Below are 18236 nucleotides of genomic sequence, written 5' to 3'. Positions count from 1 at the left end.
TCATTGTCACATCTGTCTGTTGCGTTGAATTTATTGGGTTAGATCGCTGTGAAAACCAATAAGGTGGCATTCTTAGTGCAAATCGTATGAGCTCTATAGTGAAAACTTCAAATTTGTTCTTAATGCAGTTCGAAGAAGATGTCAGAACTTCTGATAGAACATGCAACTAGAGAACACAAGCGGGCAATAGAAGAAATAGAAAGTGCCAAAAAAGAAATAACAGAAATGAAAGCACTAGAAACAACGAAAGAAAGTAACTATGAAAAAACGTATGATATTCTGAAGAATTATCAAGACGAGGTAAACCTAAGAAAATTAAGATAATATTAGAGAGAGGAAAGGGACTATCGAGACAATAGAGTCTACACCTTCCAAGAAAAATACAACCAATATCAAAAACCAATGTCAAGAACCAGCACACCTAATACATCTTCAGCCAGTTTAGAGGCCGACTTGGAACGAGAGAATACAACCACGGATGGATCCACCATGCAAGATAAAGTGTCAGAGAAGGGCTGCCGAGGATACATGAATCAAATCAAGCGGTACAAGAAAGGAAATGGGAGCTTTCCACAAAAGCAGGTCCGTTTTCAATTGCCAACAACTACAGGACCAACACAACCAACCCAAGGAGGAGAGCGGGGGGGGAGGGGTAGAAGACTCCAGGAACCCAGAAGCAATGGAGAATTTCAACAAATAGGTATACAAGGGCAAGCACAAGATTTAAGTTAATTCGCAAACTCAAACTAAACATATTTTCAACTAAAGCACCAGCAGATTATGTAAGGCAAGTGCATATAGAAAGAAGTGACCCAACCATTGAGGAAATCGAAAACACATTTCTTGCAAGATCACTAGGGGAACCAGAAAACTATGAAATGAGGAATGTACTACAAGAGCTTTCTATCAAACCAGACTCTTTATCAAGGAACTAAAACCCAAATCAAAATTTGTACCACAATTGCCACCTGACAATGTCATTGGCACCTTATACAAAAGCTGTCACAGAAGAATTCTACAGTGCATCTCAGGTAGAATCGAGTAAATCAAATTAAAAAAAATAATTGAAAGTACAACCTTGCCTACAGTGAACATAAGGCTTTAAGAGATTTGGCCGCAGACACGTCAGTAGTCATCAAAGAAGCCGATAAGGGTGGCAACATCGTTATAATGGACCGATTGCACTATTTGGAAATGGCTAAACAGCATTTGCAAACACCTGGTTGTTACAAAGTGTTGACCACCAACCCAACAAATGACATTGTTGCACAATTGGAGGAATACATCACAGGATGGTGCAGACAAGGACTTATTTCAGAAGAGAAATGATATGGTGATTAAGGAACCAATGATCCCCACTATGTATTTTCTTAAAAAAATATATAGAACAATTCAATACAATCCAATTCAATCTCGGAGGGACGACATCCTCAGTGGAATAGGATGGGCCACTAAAAATATCTCAGAGTATTTAGACAATACACTAAGACCACGAGCCAGTAAATCAAAATCTTACCTAAAGGATACCACAAGTGCGACCAAGAAACTAAACTAAAGACAATCAAATGGCAAAATGGATACATACTAGCAACTCTTGATGTGAAGGCACTTTACACATCAATCCAACATCACTTGGTGAGCAACACCATTCACTATTCTTTCAAAGAGGAGTCCGCATCTTTCTATCAAGAGAGTCAAATGATCAAAGAGATGCTGCAACTAACATTGGACTACAACATATTTATCTTAGACAAAGGAAAAAAGGACCCTTAAAACTCGTTGGGGAAGCCACCCCATGGAATCCAATAAAGCAAGCATGGCTCTAGCCACGTTAAATTACAAAGAAGCCATACTGGCTGCTAAAAAAGAAACATACAATAAACATATTCAACAGGCCCAATCCAACACCAAGAAGCTATTCAAAATTTTAAAGGAACTGGAATCCCCTGCTACTCCTCCAGACACCTGCTCCAAAGACAGCGCTTGGTGCACAAACATCCAAGAGGCTCTCCTGGGAAAAATTACTATGCTCCAAACCAAAATCAATGAGAAAAAAAAAAAGTCTACACTCCTTTATAGCACAGCTTGCCCCTCACGCTAACTACAAATCGAATACTGCACCTCAGCAACCCTTCTGCTTCTCACCCCTCTCTATTTCTGAAGTTGAACACATCATTAACAGTCTTAAGCCCTCTAACTGTCAGGGTGACTCCTGCCCTGCGATGATTATCAAGGAGGCCTCACAGCATCTGGCGCCTTTCATCACTACACTCATAAACTCCTCCTTTAAGTCGGGGATCGTCCCTGACAACCTCAAGGATGCCGGGGTTATTCCCCTACTGAAAAAACCTACCTTGGACGCTAACACTCCTACCAACTACAGACCTATCACCACGGTGCCATTTCTTTTAAAAATTCTCGATCGAGCGGCATAACTGCAGATCCAAGATTATCTTGAATCCAACAACCTTCTGGGTCTTAGGCAATCGGGCTTCCGCCCTCGCCATGGCACAGAAACTGCATTACTAGATTTAAAAACACAAATAGAAGACTTAAAAGATAAGGAAAAACTGGCTCTCTTACTCCTTCTAGACCTCTCCGCAGCATTCGATTTAGTCAATCATCATATCCTCTGCCACCACCTTAAATCAGCGACTAACTTCTCAGAGAAAGCCACAGCTTGGATTACATCATGCCTGGACAATAGATCTGAGGGTCTTCTCCCCCTCTGCCACTGCTGAACCTTCCCCTGTCACATGTGGTGTCCCCCAAGGGTCATGTGTGTCCCCGACACTCTACAACGTTTTCACAAAACCTCTGTTTGACATACTGGACCGTATGGGCGTCACATACACCAACTACGCTGACAATACCCAAATACTTATTCCCATCACGGGTGACCACAAAATTGACTCCCTAGCTATCAACGCCATTTATCAAGTCATCCTGGCCTGGATGGCGCAGCATGAACTGTGAAATGACGAGAAGACTGAGCTCCTCATCTTAGGTTCACCCCAAAAACTCAGTAACTTGACTCCTCATTCAAGTCCTTCAGCATCGATGGTAACTCCATCAAGTGGCCAAGGACACCAAGACATTAGGTATTTATCTTGATTCCACCCTCTCCCTATCCCGACAAACGAATGCAGTCTCCTCAACCGCATCTTACACATGCAAGCTTATCACAGCTTGCCGCCCTTTTCTGTCTCCTGCCAATTGCACAACTCTAGCCAGGATTCTTGTCCTCTCCAAAATAGATTACTGCAATGCCCTCTATCTGGGCACTAACCAATGCAATATCAGAAAACTTCAAATCATCCAAAACGCTATTAGAGCGGCTCTGAACATTCCTAGAAATGCACATATCTCTGAATACAGACAGAGCCTTCGCTGGCTCTCAGTTACCCAAAGAGTCTCTCTTAAAGCCTTGGCCCTCACACATAAAAGTATCGCTAACCTAGCCCCCAGCTACCTTTCCAACAGGTTCACCTCGCACTCAGCTGCGAGACCTCTCAGAAGCGCACACACTAATTGTCTTGTCATCCCACGGTTCAACCTCCAAAAATCTGGAGGCCGCAGGTTTCCCTGTCCTAGCAGCCAAGCTGTGGAACACACTACCCAACCCACTCAGAGCTGAACCTTCCTTCACTGCCTTCAAGCGTAATGCCAAAGCTTGGCTGTCCACCCTCAACTAAGGATGACTATTGACTGTAACAATAGTCTATGACACCACAGGTTATTTTTATGTCTCTGCCACTGCATTTTGCCCTATCCTGTAAATTGTATACCTTTGTTTATGTCACTTGTATATTGTAAATGGTATACCTTTGATTATGTCACATGTATATTTTGTATATCCTAAATGTAAATACTTCTATGTAAGCTGACTGTAACTAAATAATGCGCCCGGTTGCCCTCGGGCCTTGTGCGCTATACAAATAAACAAAATACAAAAAAAAATACAAAGACAACCAATTTTTCCAACAGACAAAAGGTGTGGGCATGGGTACCAAAAATGCTCTAGTCCTGGCCAACCTGTTCATGGGACTCTTTGAGGACAAAGTGATTTATACTGACGAAGCATACAAAGACAGGATGCTATTATGGACTCGATATATTGAGGACGTCCTACTAATCTGGAATGGGACAACAGAACAATTCCATGAATTTATGCAAAGACTAAACTATAACAACTTCAGGATACAATTCACAGGCACACCAATACAATTAACTTTTTACATTTGACAATACACGTGCAGAATCTGCAGCTTGAGACATGGACTTTTAGAAAAGAAACGGAAGTCAACTCTACACTACACGCGGAAAGTTGCCACCACAGACCCACAGTCTTGAATATTCCAACAGGCGAGTACATTAGAGCCAGAAGAAATTGTGCAAATAAAGACACATTTGAGAAAGAATGCACACTACTCGTAACAAGATTTTACCAAAGGGGGTATGCTAAAGATTGTGTGAAGGAAACATATAAAAGATGCAGTCAACTGACACAAGACCAGATACTACAACAAACCAGAAAAAGGGTCTCCCCGGTCCAACAAGACAAAATCAGTTTTGTCTTGTTGTTTCAAATATAGCAGCAATCATCATGCTATCAACAAGATTCTACAAAAACACTGGTACTTTCTCAAGTTGGACGAAAATATTAGAAACTTTGTGGATGATGAACCAAAAATCACATTTAGAAGAGCGGACACCCTCAGAACCAAATTAAGTCCCTCCCTACTACCAAATATCCAAATCAGAAGGGAAAGCACGTGGCTACAACCAGATAAAGGATTTAGAAAATGTGGGACGTGTACTACGTGCAAATATGCGCATGAGAAGACCAACTCATTCTGTGATGTCAATGGCAAAGTTGTCCCAATAAAACAAGAAATTAACTGCAGAACAAAATATGTGATCTATGGAATAATATGCAAGTGTAACAAGCTGTACATATGAAGTACGAAAAGGTAAGTAAGAACACGTATCAGAGAACACTTGGCCCAGATTGGAAGTCAAGATTCACGGTTCGCCATTCCACAACATTGGCAAGCAGCACCTTAAATGGCCTGCAAATCGGAAATAAGATTTATTGTCCTTCAAAGAATCACCCTAGGAAGAAGAGGTGGAAACAAAGAAAAGACACTCAGACAAACTGAGGCTAGGCTCATACGTAAACTGAATACGACGGTTACAGGACTCAACTCCGATAACTGGATGATTTCCTTTTTATAGGAAGAGGTTTGTTTGTATTTGGAACATTATCAGATGTTAACTGAGATATTATTACACATGGTAGATGAGCAAACAATGCAGTACTATACACTAGACGGTAACAAAATGTCAAAAATACAAGCATGGTTACTATGGACCGTATCACAATATGGACCCACACATATGTAACGTGATTAGTCTCATATATATTTCAGTGAGAGTTACAAATGTCTAAACCGACATATGCACACTAGTCAGTGTTTAAGAGTAACTACCTCAACTAAGGATTCTCATAACAAATACTCTACAAAAATCATAGTCTATATGCACAGGCAGCGACTTGACAATTTAATGAATAACATTATTAGAATTGAAATAGAACTCTTTCGAACACGGGAACCTGAATGGACCTGTATGCATAGCACTGTGATAACAAATACTTCACTAAATTAAATTATAGTATATGTGCACAGGTAGCGATCTGTAAATACAAAGAATAAGAATATTAAAATTAAATTAAAACCTTTTCCCCAACACAGGATTTCGAATGGACACATATGCCCTAAACACCTAGATTGGGAATTCTAGAATCCATCTGGCTAGAAACTATGTCAATATCAATCCCAAAAGATGGCGTCCGAATGCCCAAAAGGGAAATGCAACGATCTCCGTCCAAGAAATAGAGAAGGGACTTGTGCACTAACATTGTCTTAGCAACCTTAACCAACAAATACCTATTGGAGACAGCCCACGGCGCCTTGACAAAGCCAAAGCGGGTGACGAGCGCACCATTGTAAGGTAAGAGACCGTCCACAAATTGTGTACAATCGCATCATAGTAGATTGATGCATCTACGCGGAAGCCCTGTTTGCGAGATACCTTGATTATCAGCAAGAATAAGAATGCAACATGCATGACTCATACGTATCAGGACATTCGCGTGCGATTGCCACCGGCTCCTGCTCGTTTTCCCCCGAAATCTAAATTAAAAGGGAACAGAGGATAACAACGGATAAACAAAGTAGCTTAAGTCTCTCGACCTATAATTTAACACGAGCGTATTATGTTAAACCTGCATACATATAGGGCTCATACGATTTGCTCTAAGAATGCCACCTTATTGGTTCTCACAGGGATCTTACTCAATAAATTCAATGCAACAGACAGATGTGACAATGAAAACGACAGGTAAGGGGAACTTTTACCTGTAATCAGTATATGTAGAATGAGCCCATTAACACTAAGACTTACATTGAGACTACTATGCAAGTAACAAATAATTGGGAGAGAATGAGTATAGTAGAGAGTATTAATAAGGGATCAAACACTTCCCAATGTGCTATGATTAGTCAATGATGATCCCCAGTTCTAATGAAGATACAAATGTGGGTATACAACTACAATGAGACCAATTTGTCAACTGATATTGTAATACATGTAGAATAGAAATTATGGACATTCAATCAGAAGCATACATGTTAATAGGAATTGATTATTTCTTGTGTCTCCTGTTTCACCTCCTACCCATCCTCCCCTACACCAACACCAACTTTCTGTCTTACAATTAATTGCAAAATGTATTATTATGTTTGTGATTCATATGGCATGCAATATGAATATTACCTTTGTCAATAACTAAGAATACAGAACTTACTGTTAAAAAGTATGCATACATACTTAACGCCCTGATTTGAGAAAGACGGCTGGCGCCAAAAACACGTGTCATCATAAAGGGCACTTTTGTGCATTAAATCTTTCATAAGTAAAACAAGCTGGCGCAGATCCACCAGTGTTTTTTGTTGGCTGTATTCATCCTCATCCAATAAACCTTGACCATTCCAGTGTATCAATTGTAATGACCAATCCTCTTTTGTTCAATCTGTTGGTTTAAGATTTTAGGTATTGAAACCACAGCTATTGTGTTATACATTTGTTGCATTGCTTCAATTATGCAATATTTGCGATTCATCGTAACTATCTTACCGCCTCGGTCTGCTGGTTTGAGAATATCCTTGGGTTGAATGTGAAGTCATAGTTTTAACTTTTTGGGTAAGATTGAATTTTGTTTGTCGTCTTTTTTGCTTGCATTATAATTGCATCAAATCTTATAAGACTAGTTAACTGAATGTGTCAACGGCATTATCTGATAGCAAGCATGATATGCATTTAGATTTGAGTTTCAATTACTGCCCAAAGTGACATCCATCTGTATGTTTAGTTCTGCAAAACCTTGTATGCTGTTTTCATCTACCAATTCATAAAGATTTAATAATGGGATTGTGGGATTCAAAACATTTGACCGACCAATGAGATACAATAGTCTGAGATACCGCTTGAAAATCAGGTTGTGTTTTTAAGCTTTACATTTCTGCAGAATTTGTAAAGCTCTATATTTCTTTGCAGGTAGTTAAAATGACTGGTAGGGCTAAATGTAACGCCCTTGCTTAATGCTGTCTTCAAGGTCGTTCTATGTTATGCTTGATAAATTACAAATGATGTTTTTGGCAATCTGATTCAACTTCTTCTTGGATCAGGAGACGATGATGGTTTTTCCTCCTATGCTTTTTGTCCTTGATTGTTGCTTTTCTTTGTGATGTCATCAGATCTCTGTCTGTTTGGCATTCTTCAAACTTCACCTGTCTTGCGGGCACATTGTATCGTCTCATGCTCTTGCGATACCTCCTCAATTCTGTTAAGAAAAGGACTATCACAAGTAAGTTCAGTGTTTCCTGAATTTAAACTGTTAGTGGGTCCTTATTTTTCATTTTCACTGGCAGTTTCTGCTTCAGATTAAATTGGCAATATTCTGATCTCAGATGTGTTACAGTAATTACTTGCGTTTTCCCTTTTTTCTAGGCATTGATCATGCTTTCTCTGAAATGTATATATTCTACTATTTTTGCAGTCACGTTCTTCACGTCTACATTTAATTTGTGTGTTAGACATTACACCTGAAAACAATTTAGCCAATATTTCATGTAATATCTGGTAATTCTTTTAAATGCCTTCTGTTATATTAAACTGTTCAATTTAAATTCTTGACGAGGTTAATCTCTTAGATGGTTCATTGACATGTTACATCAGCTTTTTTAGTCTTTGTAGTTGAATAAAAAAATGTTTTCACTAAATATTTGAACATATAATTCAGACTAAGATTTCATATTTAGATCAGAAAGATAGTGTGTATATTAGAATTTGCCAAAATTAAGAATGAAGCAGATCAGTCAACCTTTTAATAAGTTTTCAAAATAAGTACATTATCTAGTGATGTGACATTAATATCCATCTGCTCTTTGTCAAATATTACTCCTGAAGAGCTACACAAGTAGCAAACACACGTATACAACGTGAGTGAATGTTAAAAGGTTCTAAATAATGAGAGATGGTAATACAAAAAAAGGTCAAAAATTGGACTACAGTGATTGTGAATGAGACTAACACAAGACCCGTCGAGAATAACAGTTTATGTATTCAAATTAAGATCTTTTTAAAAGTTCTGGACAGTAATGAAAATGAAGTTATGAATTAGTAATACCAGAAGGCCTGACAAGAAAAACAAAGGATCAAAATGGAGATTGGTTTGAACTTTTGACATGAGACTACCAAGAAATATACAGACTATATATAAATCTTGACATCAATAATGTCAATTTAGTTTTTAAAATGTGTTTAGAACTTTTTTGCACTTTTTTTATAACCATAAATTCAAGTAGAAATGCACTGAACAAACATGCTTTTGGATCTGGACAGCGGATTAGTATTTCCACATTTCAAAATGCACTGCAAACTGAACAATTCAACAAGCTATGCATAGGTCACTATCTACAAGTCAAAAAGAAGAGCTAAAATCAAACCCACCTCTGGAAGACCCCACTGAGGAGAAAGGGGGCAAAGTCAGGGAGAAGACTTTGTGATATAACAAAAACCAGTCTAGTGCCAGACAAGATACCCCTTTACGAAGATGAGAAATAAAAGTACCCGATGGTCCCTTGTGTCAAAAGGTTGCCAATTGATTACATGAGATGCGCCCAACTCCAACTTCAGCTTTCTGCGAAATATCACCTATAACACGTAAGATGAATTCAGTGCCCACACCAGGATAAAACCAGCCCCCCTTTCAATCAAGACATCTAAGGATTCTGAAAGTCCACATTTTATCTGCCAAAATAGCCCACATTTTCTTTTTTGCTAAGTATGAAAGTTGGAGGATGGGACAAAAACCACCGTTTACAAATAAGACATACATTACTTACCATAAGCGTATTTCTGATGATTGTATCTGCTTAGATTCACATGCTGTGCATATAGTCTGATATCTAGTGCTATTCGCAGAGTATTGCATCTTTTTTTCAAAGATTGAAAAGGGACGTCGACATGGGCGTGACGAACGCTATCCCTAACGTGACGTGTAGTGTACCCAAAGCCTTTCACGTGTAGTGTAGATGTCCCACCGGTTGTGTTTGTACTGCTGTGAGGGAGCCTCACAGAGTGCGTGAGTACAGAAGAAAGGAAGGTGTAAGATATCCATGTTCCTTCTACTCCAAGAGGGGAAGGAAGGGTGGGTGCATGTGCATCTAAGCAGATATAATCATCAGAAATACGATTAAGTGTGTAATGTAAGTCTTCTGATACTTGTGAATCTAGCGAGCAGTACCAGGAGATGGTTGTGGGATGTGTGAAGGAAAGTAGCAGAGAGATGTCTTAGCACCACTTGTCGCACCCGAGAGTCAGACTTGGAGTCCGTCTAAGCAGTAGTGTCGCGTGAAAGAATGAACAAAACTCCAGGGTGCTGCTTTGTAAATGGAATCTAGAGGAATATTTGCAATGAATGCTATGGCAGTCCCTGTGCCCCGAGTAAAGAGCTCTAGGCGTAAAGGGTAGGTCTCTCTTGGCAAGAGAATAATGAAGTGTGATGCATTTAACAATCCATTTGGACATAGCCGATTTAGACAAAGGGTCCCCTTCTCTACCAGCTGCCACAGAGACAAAGATTTGGTTTGCCTTGCTAAGTGGCTTAGTCTTTTCAAGGTAGTATATCACTGCCCTCCTAACATCTAGTGTATGGAAGCTTTGTTCTGCAGAGTTAGTGGGTTTTGGAAAGAAAGTGGGAAGTTTTATTGACCGATTCACATTGAACTTCAAGATGAATGTAGGTGCAAAACGTGGGTGTGCGCGCAATACCACCGTATCTTTGTGAATAGCCACAAATGGGTTCTGATCTGAGAGGGCCTACAGTTCACGGACTCTCATTACTGAGGTTATGGCCACCAGAAAGGCAGTCTTATAGGCAAGGGCCTTAAGGCTAGCCTTGTGCATGGATTCGAAAGGAGGTCTTAATAATCTTGTAAGAACATTCAAATCCCATCCCGTCCTGCTGTAGGGAACAAGAGAAGTTACCAAGACCGATATTCCAAGTAACAATATACTTGAGGTGTGAAAGGCAAGCAAGAGTATACATACATATTTGCATTTAAATTTCAAGTGTGACCACAACATTCAAGCAGATACAGCATTGCCATCAGTTCCCACAGACGCATCATGTGAGCTATAGTGATTTTAGGTTTGCTTATGGCTCATGCTTTAATTATAAAAATGAAAACAAAATATAAAGTGTACACTTACTATTTTTTTCTTCTGACATTTTAAATCTTCCAATGCATCATCTGAAATATAAAAAACATGCAAAATATGATTTACTCATGTCACTCAAATTGTAGTAATTAACTGTACACCCTGCCAATCGTTAATAAACGGTAATGATGGGTAAAAACTACCCATTCTGCATCCCTTGCCATAAAATGAGTTCAGTACAAACACTTTCTTTCTGTACATTAGTCAACCCCGTAACCCAAAAAAATATATATATATATATATATATATATATATATATATATATTCAGTGAAAAAAAAAACTTTGCTAAAGTGACGTTATGGTTCCAAATAAAACCGAAAAATCCTTCAAATTCACCAGTTATGGTAAGCTAAGCAACCGTAACTCGCGCCACCACTGTGCACTGCTAAGACTAACACCACAAATGTCATTGATGATATCACTGATAAGCACCACATAAATACATTACATTTAATAATAAATGGAAACTGTATATATAAGACACCAACCATCCACTGAAATAGCATTTGCAATATAATGGAATATACCAAAACAAAATAAATCTGCCTCCAACCGAATTACCTCACAGAAACTGCACAGCAAAAAGCAAGAGCATACCTACACAGCATACCTACACAGCAATAACACCGAAAGTTTGTAAGAAACTAGTAAGTACACTACATTTATTTATAAACTTTCTGTATTAGGTACATTAAAACTATTTTTTTTTTTTTTTTAAACACAGAAATGTTCAGTACTTTGGAATGGCTGGAAGAAAATTTCCCACGAGATGAAATGAGTGAAGACAGTGATACTAATGGTAGACACAACATTTCTCTATATAAGCCAATTATTGACCATTACGTTATGTGTACTTAACACATTTATTTTTAACAGACCCTACAGAAACTACAAAGAATATACCAAGAGACATTAGAAAATACACTGCAACGAATGGAACTGAAAATGGATATGTTAATGAAAAATGTCTTTCTTATAAAACAGTTTGTGGAGGACCACATTAAAGAAACCATTAAATATCACTGTCCCACATGTACCTGTTCACCCTCTCCATTTCCCAGCCAACTATCCCCAAACCCTCCCCAGCAAGAAAAACACTACGATGAGACTTCCATCCCTTCCTCCCCTCCTATTCATCATGTCCAATCCCCTAGTTCCCCTGTATTTGTTTGTTTCTGCTTCCCCCTCTCTTTCGTAATTTGTATACTGTTATACAATAATAACATTTTAAGTGTGTTCTTACTATATGCCTTTGCCTTATTTTTTTCAAAAGGCAGTTAGGGTGTCCGCGGACAGCGCGTGTGTCCGGGAAGTCTGTAATTACCCAAAATGGGGGTGTCCTAAGGACACTATAGCTGTTCGCACTTTCCGTGGTTAAATTGAGGGTGTCCGCAGGACACCAAATCCGTCTGCATGTCCGTAACTATTCAAATTAGGACGTCCTAAGAAAACCTCCCCTGTTCGTAATGGCCGCAAACAGAATTAATATATCCGTAGAACACATATCTCGTCCACCTGTTCGCAAAGTTTTGACGCACATTTATTTTATTCGGGGACCTGAACACTGTTCATAGAACAATGGCACACATGCGCACAACCGACCCCGCGCATTTTGTGTCCTACGGACAGGCGTCCCATTCGCGAACATGTCCGCGACGTCCCCATGTGACCGCACCCATTCTGAACGGGTGTCCTTATTTGCGGACACTGTCAGGACGCCCGAACATTTAAAAGTGATCTTTTGAGCAATTCAAGGTATTTTCCAGTAAATGTTCACCATTGCACATGTCCCTGACAATGTCCCTGGCGATCTACATACTTTTTGAAACTTTTTGAGCCCTTTCTTTGTGTTGGACCTGTCCGCGGACAGCGCGGGTGTCCATGGAGCGCGCACCTGCACCCCTAAAAAAGGCCACACCCCAGCGCTCATCCTCCTTCTGTCTTTCTACTACTGCAGATTGACCTGCTTTTGCTGCTATTGCTGCTTTTGCTTCAGCTAACCTGATGGCATGCATGGCTGCTGCTGTTGCTACTGCTGTCTCAGCATCACCCCCAACCCCTCCACCACCACCACCTCCACCTCCACAAGGGCCTGTAGAGGGGAACAGGCGTGAGGATGCAGAGGAGAATGAAGAGGATGAGGTAGTGGAAGTCCCTACTACTAGCACTCAACTGGAGCCTTGGGTGTGGTGGTTATTTACCACCCTGGATGGAAAGCCAAAAGCTTGTGCGAACAAGGTGATCTGCACTCAGTGCCAGTGAACTTCTACATGAGGGAATCCAAGATGTGCAGCCACTCCACAGCGATCTGCATGCACCGCCAACCAATTTATCCATGAATCTCCCAAAATCCAAACAATCTGCATTCTGAAACACACAGCCATAGCTATCTGCTCTCCTCTCAGGATAAAGACTCTGACAAACTCTCTCCTTACACAAAACACCCAGTAAACCTTATTGAGCAATCCCTTGCTCTGCTCAGTCTCAGTTGCATGCCTCTCAACCCCGAAATTCCTGTATGCAATACACGATATCCGTGGACAAATTGTAAAATCTGAGAGTGGGGAATGAAAATTTAAATAGTGTGCCCCATTTCCCCTTTGAGGCGGGCTCTGAAAATAGCCTTTTTTTAGTTTTTTGAAGATGCTTCAGAAACACTTTATTTTGTACTTTTTCCCCCTTATTTTCTTCCAAAAATCTTTACATTAGCTTCTCCAAAGCAAGCCTTATGTTTCAAAAGAGGATGGCATTTCCCATAAAAGATAAAGACATGCCATCTTCTTTAAAATAAACAACGTTACCAGAATCAATGTTCTCACTATTACAAAAGAACATGCCAGCTCAAAGCATGAAAGCAAACATGCCTCGGTTGATTGAACACCTAGGCCACGTCCATGGTCGACAGCCGTTGCACCTTGCCTAGGATGGGCTTCGTCCTCTTCTCCGACGGAGATGCTAGTCGCGCCACTGTGTCAAGCTTGGCTCCCAGGAACAGGGCGACTTGCGACGATCCCAGGTGGGATTTAGCGAAGTTTATCGAAAATCCTAGATCCGTGAGCAGATGGTCGTTCTTCCTTGTGTGTTCGACGGTGAGTTCCCTTGACTCTGCCCGGATGAGCCAGTCGTCCAGGTATGGGTAGACGTGGATCCCCTGTAGGCGCTGTCGCGCCGCCACTGGTGCTAGGCACTTTGTGAACACCCTGGGCACCGACTTCAGTCCGAAGGGAAGAGCCTTGAACTGGGAGTGCTGTCCTTGGACTATAAATCGCTGAAACATCCGATGTTTTTTCAAGATGGGGATGTGAAAGTAGGCGTCCTCCAAGTCCAGCGACGACAGGAAGTCGCCTTCCTCCAGTTGTCCCAGCACATGCTGGAAGGTAACCATCCGGAACTTCTGGGACCTGATGTACTTGTTTAGAGGATGAAGGTCCAGGATGGGCCGCCAACCGCCGGTCTTTTTCCTTACGAGGAACTACCGCGAGTTCGATAGCTCCCTTCTTTAGCATCGCCCGTACCTCCAGTAGTCGTCGTGGGATGTGATTTTTCTTTCTGGCCACAGGTGGAATACGGGGACGCCTTCTTCGAAATTCCAGTGTGTGCCCGCGGGCCAGAGCATCCAGCACCCAACGGTCAGTGGAGATGGACTCCCACACACTGACGAAGTTCGCCAGCCGGCCTTCCACCAGGGTGCTCCGGTGGGGGCCCGACACTATGGATGGGTCAATCCTGCTTGGTGGGGGGCCTTGCTGGCCTGGCCTCCTTGGCAACGAAGATGAGATCCTCCTTGCTTGCCGCGTCCCCTGTAGGCCTCCTGCGACGAGGAGCGAACCGCCTGGCGGTATGTCATGGAGCTGCCGCCAAATCCCTTCGAGGCACCCTGCTTGCCTCCGGAACCCCGAAAGGGCAGCCGTCGTTGCTGAAGAACGCCTAAGGCACGAGCCGCCTCCGTGTCGGCATTGATGGCTTGCAGCGACTCGTCCACTGCCTTGCCAAACCGGTTGTTCCCATTGAAGGGCACGTCCAGGACCCTGGTCTGCACGTCCTGACGGAAATCGGTTGCCTTGAGCCAACCACGCCGCCGACGGCAAACGCTGTTGCCCATCTGGCGGAAGCCGGTGTCGGCAATGTCCGTGGCCACCGTTACGGTGTGGTCCGACGCCACCTCTCCCTCCTGTAGGATCTCTAGGGCCTCCGCCCTCTTGTCGTCCGGGAGGAAATTCAGCAGGGGAGCGATCTTAAACCATAGCTCCCTGTCATAGTGGGCCACAATCGCTAGGGCGTTGGCCGCTTTGATGGTAGTCGCCCCTGACGAGATGACCAGTCGTGCCATGGCGTCCAGTTTCTTCCCTTCGCCGTCCGGCGATGTCCAAGATGACACCATCCCCCCAGCTTTCTTCTTGGCTGCCGTGGAGACAACCGGATCCGGGGTAGGCTGTGCCCTAAGGCACATGGGGGTGGAATCTGGAACCCAGTATTTCTTCTCGTACCGGTCTCTCTTGGCAGGGGCCGTGGATGGGTTCTTCGGGAGCGACAGCCCCTCGTCCCAGATGTCGTTGAACGACGGGACCGAGAGGACCGTCTTCCTTTAGGCCTCCCGTCGTTGATAGAGGAACCCTTCCTTCTTCTCTTCCACGGGGCAGAGCTGGAAGAGCTCGGATGCACTGGTGATCATGGCATGGAAGGAGCCGATTTCGTCGAGCGGGGAGGCCCGAGGAGGTGGCGATGGAAGGTCCATCCCGTTGTCACCACCGTCGTCATCCGTCCCCGTCATGGCTGTCTCTGTTCCCGTATCATCCCTCGGCTCACTAGATGGGGAAGAAGGCTGTGCAGGCCGAGAAGGCTGGAAAGGAGGGGTGGATGAATTCTCCTCCGCTTGTTAGGAGGGCTCTCCGACGGTCCAGGCTCCGCTGGGTCGTCCGTTTGTGGTAAGGGCAACCTTGTCCTCATCTCCGTACACAAGGACTGGATCGCCATCAAGATCGCCCCCGAGTTTTCTTGTGGCCCAGGGACTGGCTGCAACGGGCGCGATGGCTGGGGAGTGGAATCCTCCGCCTCCACGGGAACCTCATTGGGGCCCTCCCGTGGGACTGGACTTCCTTGGACCTCTTGTCCAGGATCTTCAAGACTTCTGTATCCGTGTCCGTGATGGCCACCGAGCCCCACCCCTCTTTTCCCACTGGGGTTTTCACGGGGGTCTTATCAATGGGCTGGGCTGAAAAGAGGATTCCCTGCGCAGCGGCAGGGAAACTCTAGGCCCTGAGGTCGCCTCCACTGGGGTAGCCCCCACAGGCTTCGCCAGGGCCGCCACGACTCCCTCGATAAAGGCCTTAGCCCGGTGAATCAAGGCCTTCACGACCTTGGAGGCGCTTGAGGCCTTCACCTTGGGGGGGGGGTCACTGCCTCTCTCCCCCTCGGCTGCCATCGGGATCGACTGAGACTTCTCCCGAAGCTTAGCCGGGTTCTCCGCTTTCCTCTTCCCCGAGCCAGAGCTTTTGCTCGTGGTTGTTGGCGTCTGCGAAATTGCACCCTGCCTGGCAGCCGAGGAGCCGGACCGTTCGGCGCTCCCGGTGCCCGCGGACTCGCAGTGCTTGGCCTTTTGTTGGGCCACAGTCGCCGGGCCGCCCGCAAAGTCTTAGAAGACCGCTCGGACGACTTCTTCCCCTCCAGCCAGTTGGTGAGGCGGGTACGACGATCCCTCATCGTCCGCTCGGACATATTCTTGCAAAACGCACAGGCCTCCTCTTCATGAAGGCAGTAGAGACATTGAGAATGTTCATCCTCCTTGAAGACATTCTGCAGTCCACATCCAGGGCAGCTCCTGAAGAGCCTGGATCCAGGCGTCGTGTTTCCTTTTTCCTGGGCCATGTCCACGCGGGGTAGGCCTCAAAGATCTTCCGGAAGCCTCAGAGAAGTGAAACTCGACGAAATTTCCACCCTTGAGGGGCGTAGAAAAAATCCGAAATGGGGCCCTGTTGATCGGAAGTAGAAACGGTGGAGCTTGAGGCTCGATTGACTGAAAAATGAGATGAAATCTCTGAAAATTTGCTAAACGCAGTAAAAGCTCGAGAGCTACAGCACGAGGACTCCCAACACTTGAACGTGTGGTAAAAATCTGAAGATGGCTGCCAGAGGAGGGGCTTAGGTAGAGGGCAGTCATTGGCTGGGGGCAGTATGACCCAGAGACCATTGATTGGTTACTAGTAGAAAGACAGTTCAGAAACTAAACAAACTGATTTTTTCTTTACCGAGGATTCCCAGCCTGACGACTGGGAATATTCATGAGCATGTGAATCCATGCCAGACCCCATGCTGGAGAAATAGCAACCTTCCATTACACACATAAAAAAAGAAATATTCAATTTTAAAACTACATATGCTGAAGTACCAAACCATGTGTGTGTGTGTTGCCACAAGACTTTCTAGAAAAGTAGCTCAAAATCTGTAGACATAATGTACAAAATAGAAGACAATGAAGATTCCAAATGGTTCCTATTAGCTCTCTACCTTATAGCAGAAAACAAATACGAAATGACTGATCCCTTAATACTCTGCAGTTACTGCACTGAAAAACTTAACCAAAATCCTTCAAGTGCTATCACAAATAACTTGGAATTATTTTCACTACCAAAACCCCTGCAACAACTCAATTTATATGAGAGCATCATAATTCAAACCGTGCACCCATTTCAAGCAATAATACGCCTTCAACCAAAAACAGCAAAATTACCTCCCTCTGAATTAGCGAAAGGCATTAGCGGTAAAGTAGTTTATTTACCATTACATCTTAAAGAAAATGTACACACTCTAGGAGTGCAACGGCCAATAGATCAATCTTTAACTATCTTAGCAAATGGCGTACTTAAAAAAGACAAAGAAATTTGGCAACAACTCGTGGACTTACATAAAGTTAGACAAGCCCTGCAATATCTAAAAAAACAACAACGAATACTACAAAGAAATTAATATTGAAGAAAACCCGAGAGAAACCATTGAAATAATTGAAGAATCACCAGAAACTGGTCAATTTCAACTTCTAAATCCTGCTACAGAATCCAATATTTTAGACCATTATCCAATTCATCCTTTACACTCTAAAGACCCTATAGATGATGCACTGGAAACATACCAAATGCGACAAGCCGAAGGATTTCCAATCAACATATGGGAAAAAAGTATTGAAGCACAGGCCTTTCCTCTACTCTTTCCTACTGGAAAAGGAGGAAGGTACGATGATAGACCCACACAGATAACAGCATCAGAATATCACTCTTTACGAATGTATTACGACGACCCCAGATTCAGACAAAACGTGTAATACATATTCCACCTTCTCTTTCCAAGTGAACTAGCAACTCTATGCTACGGAGTTGCACAAACATTAAAATCA

General features: G+C 43.0%; 1 protein-coding gene across 2 annotated transcripts in view; it reads right to left on the bottom strand.

The window, feature by feature from the left end:
* The window catches only part of LNPK (lunapark, ER junction formation factor), a 1074215-nt gene that overhangs the window by 566980 nt on the left and 488999 nt on the right, over nucleotides 1–18236 (bottom strand). For both annotated transcript variants that reach the window (XM_069616137.1, XM_069616138.1), the window contains exon 6: nucleotides 10840–10880. In XM_069616137.1, coding sequence (XP_069472238.1) covers nucleotides 10840–10880 — 41 coding nt within the window. The remainder of the gene's footprint in view (nucleotides 1–10839; nucleotides 10881–18236) is intronic.

This window comes from Ambystoma mexicanum, chromosome 9 (genome assembly GCF_040938575.1).
Source record: "Ambystoma mexicanum isolate Mex_15411 chromosome 9, UKY_AmexF1_1, whole genome shotgun sequence".
NCBI lineage: Eukaryota > Metazoa > Chordata > Amphibia > Caudata > Ambystomatidae > Ambystoma > Ambystoma mexicanum.
Note: the sequence above shows the minus strand (reverse complement) of the source record. Positions and strands in the feature narration are given on the sequence as shown.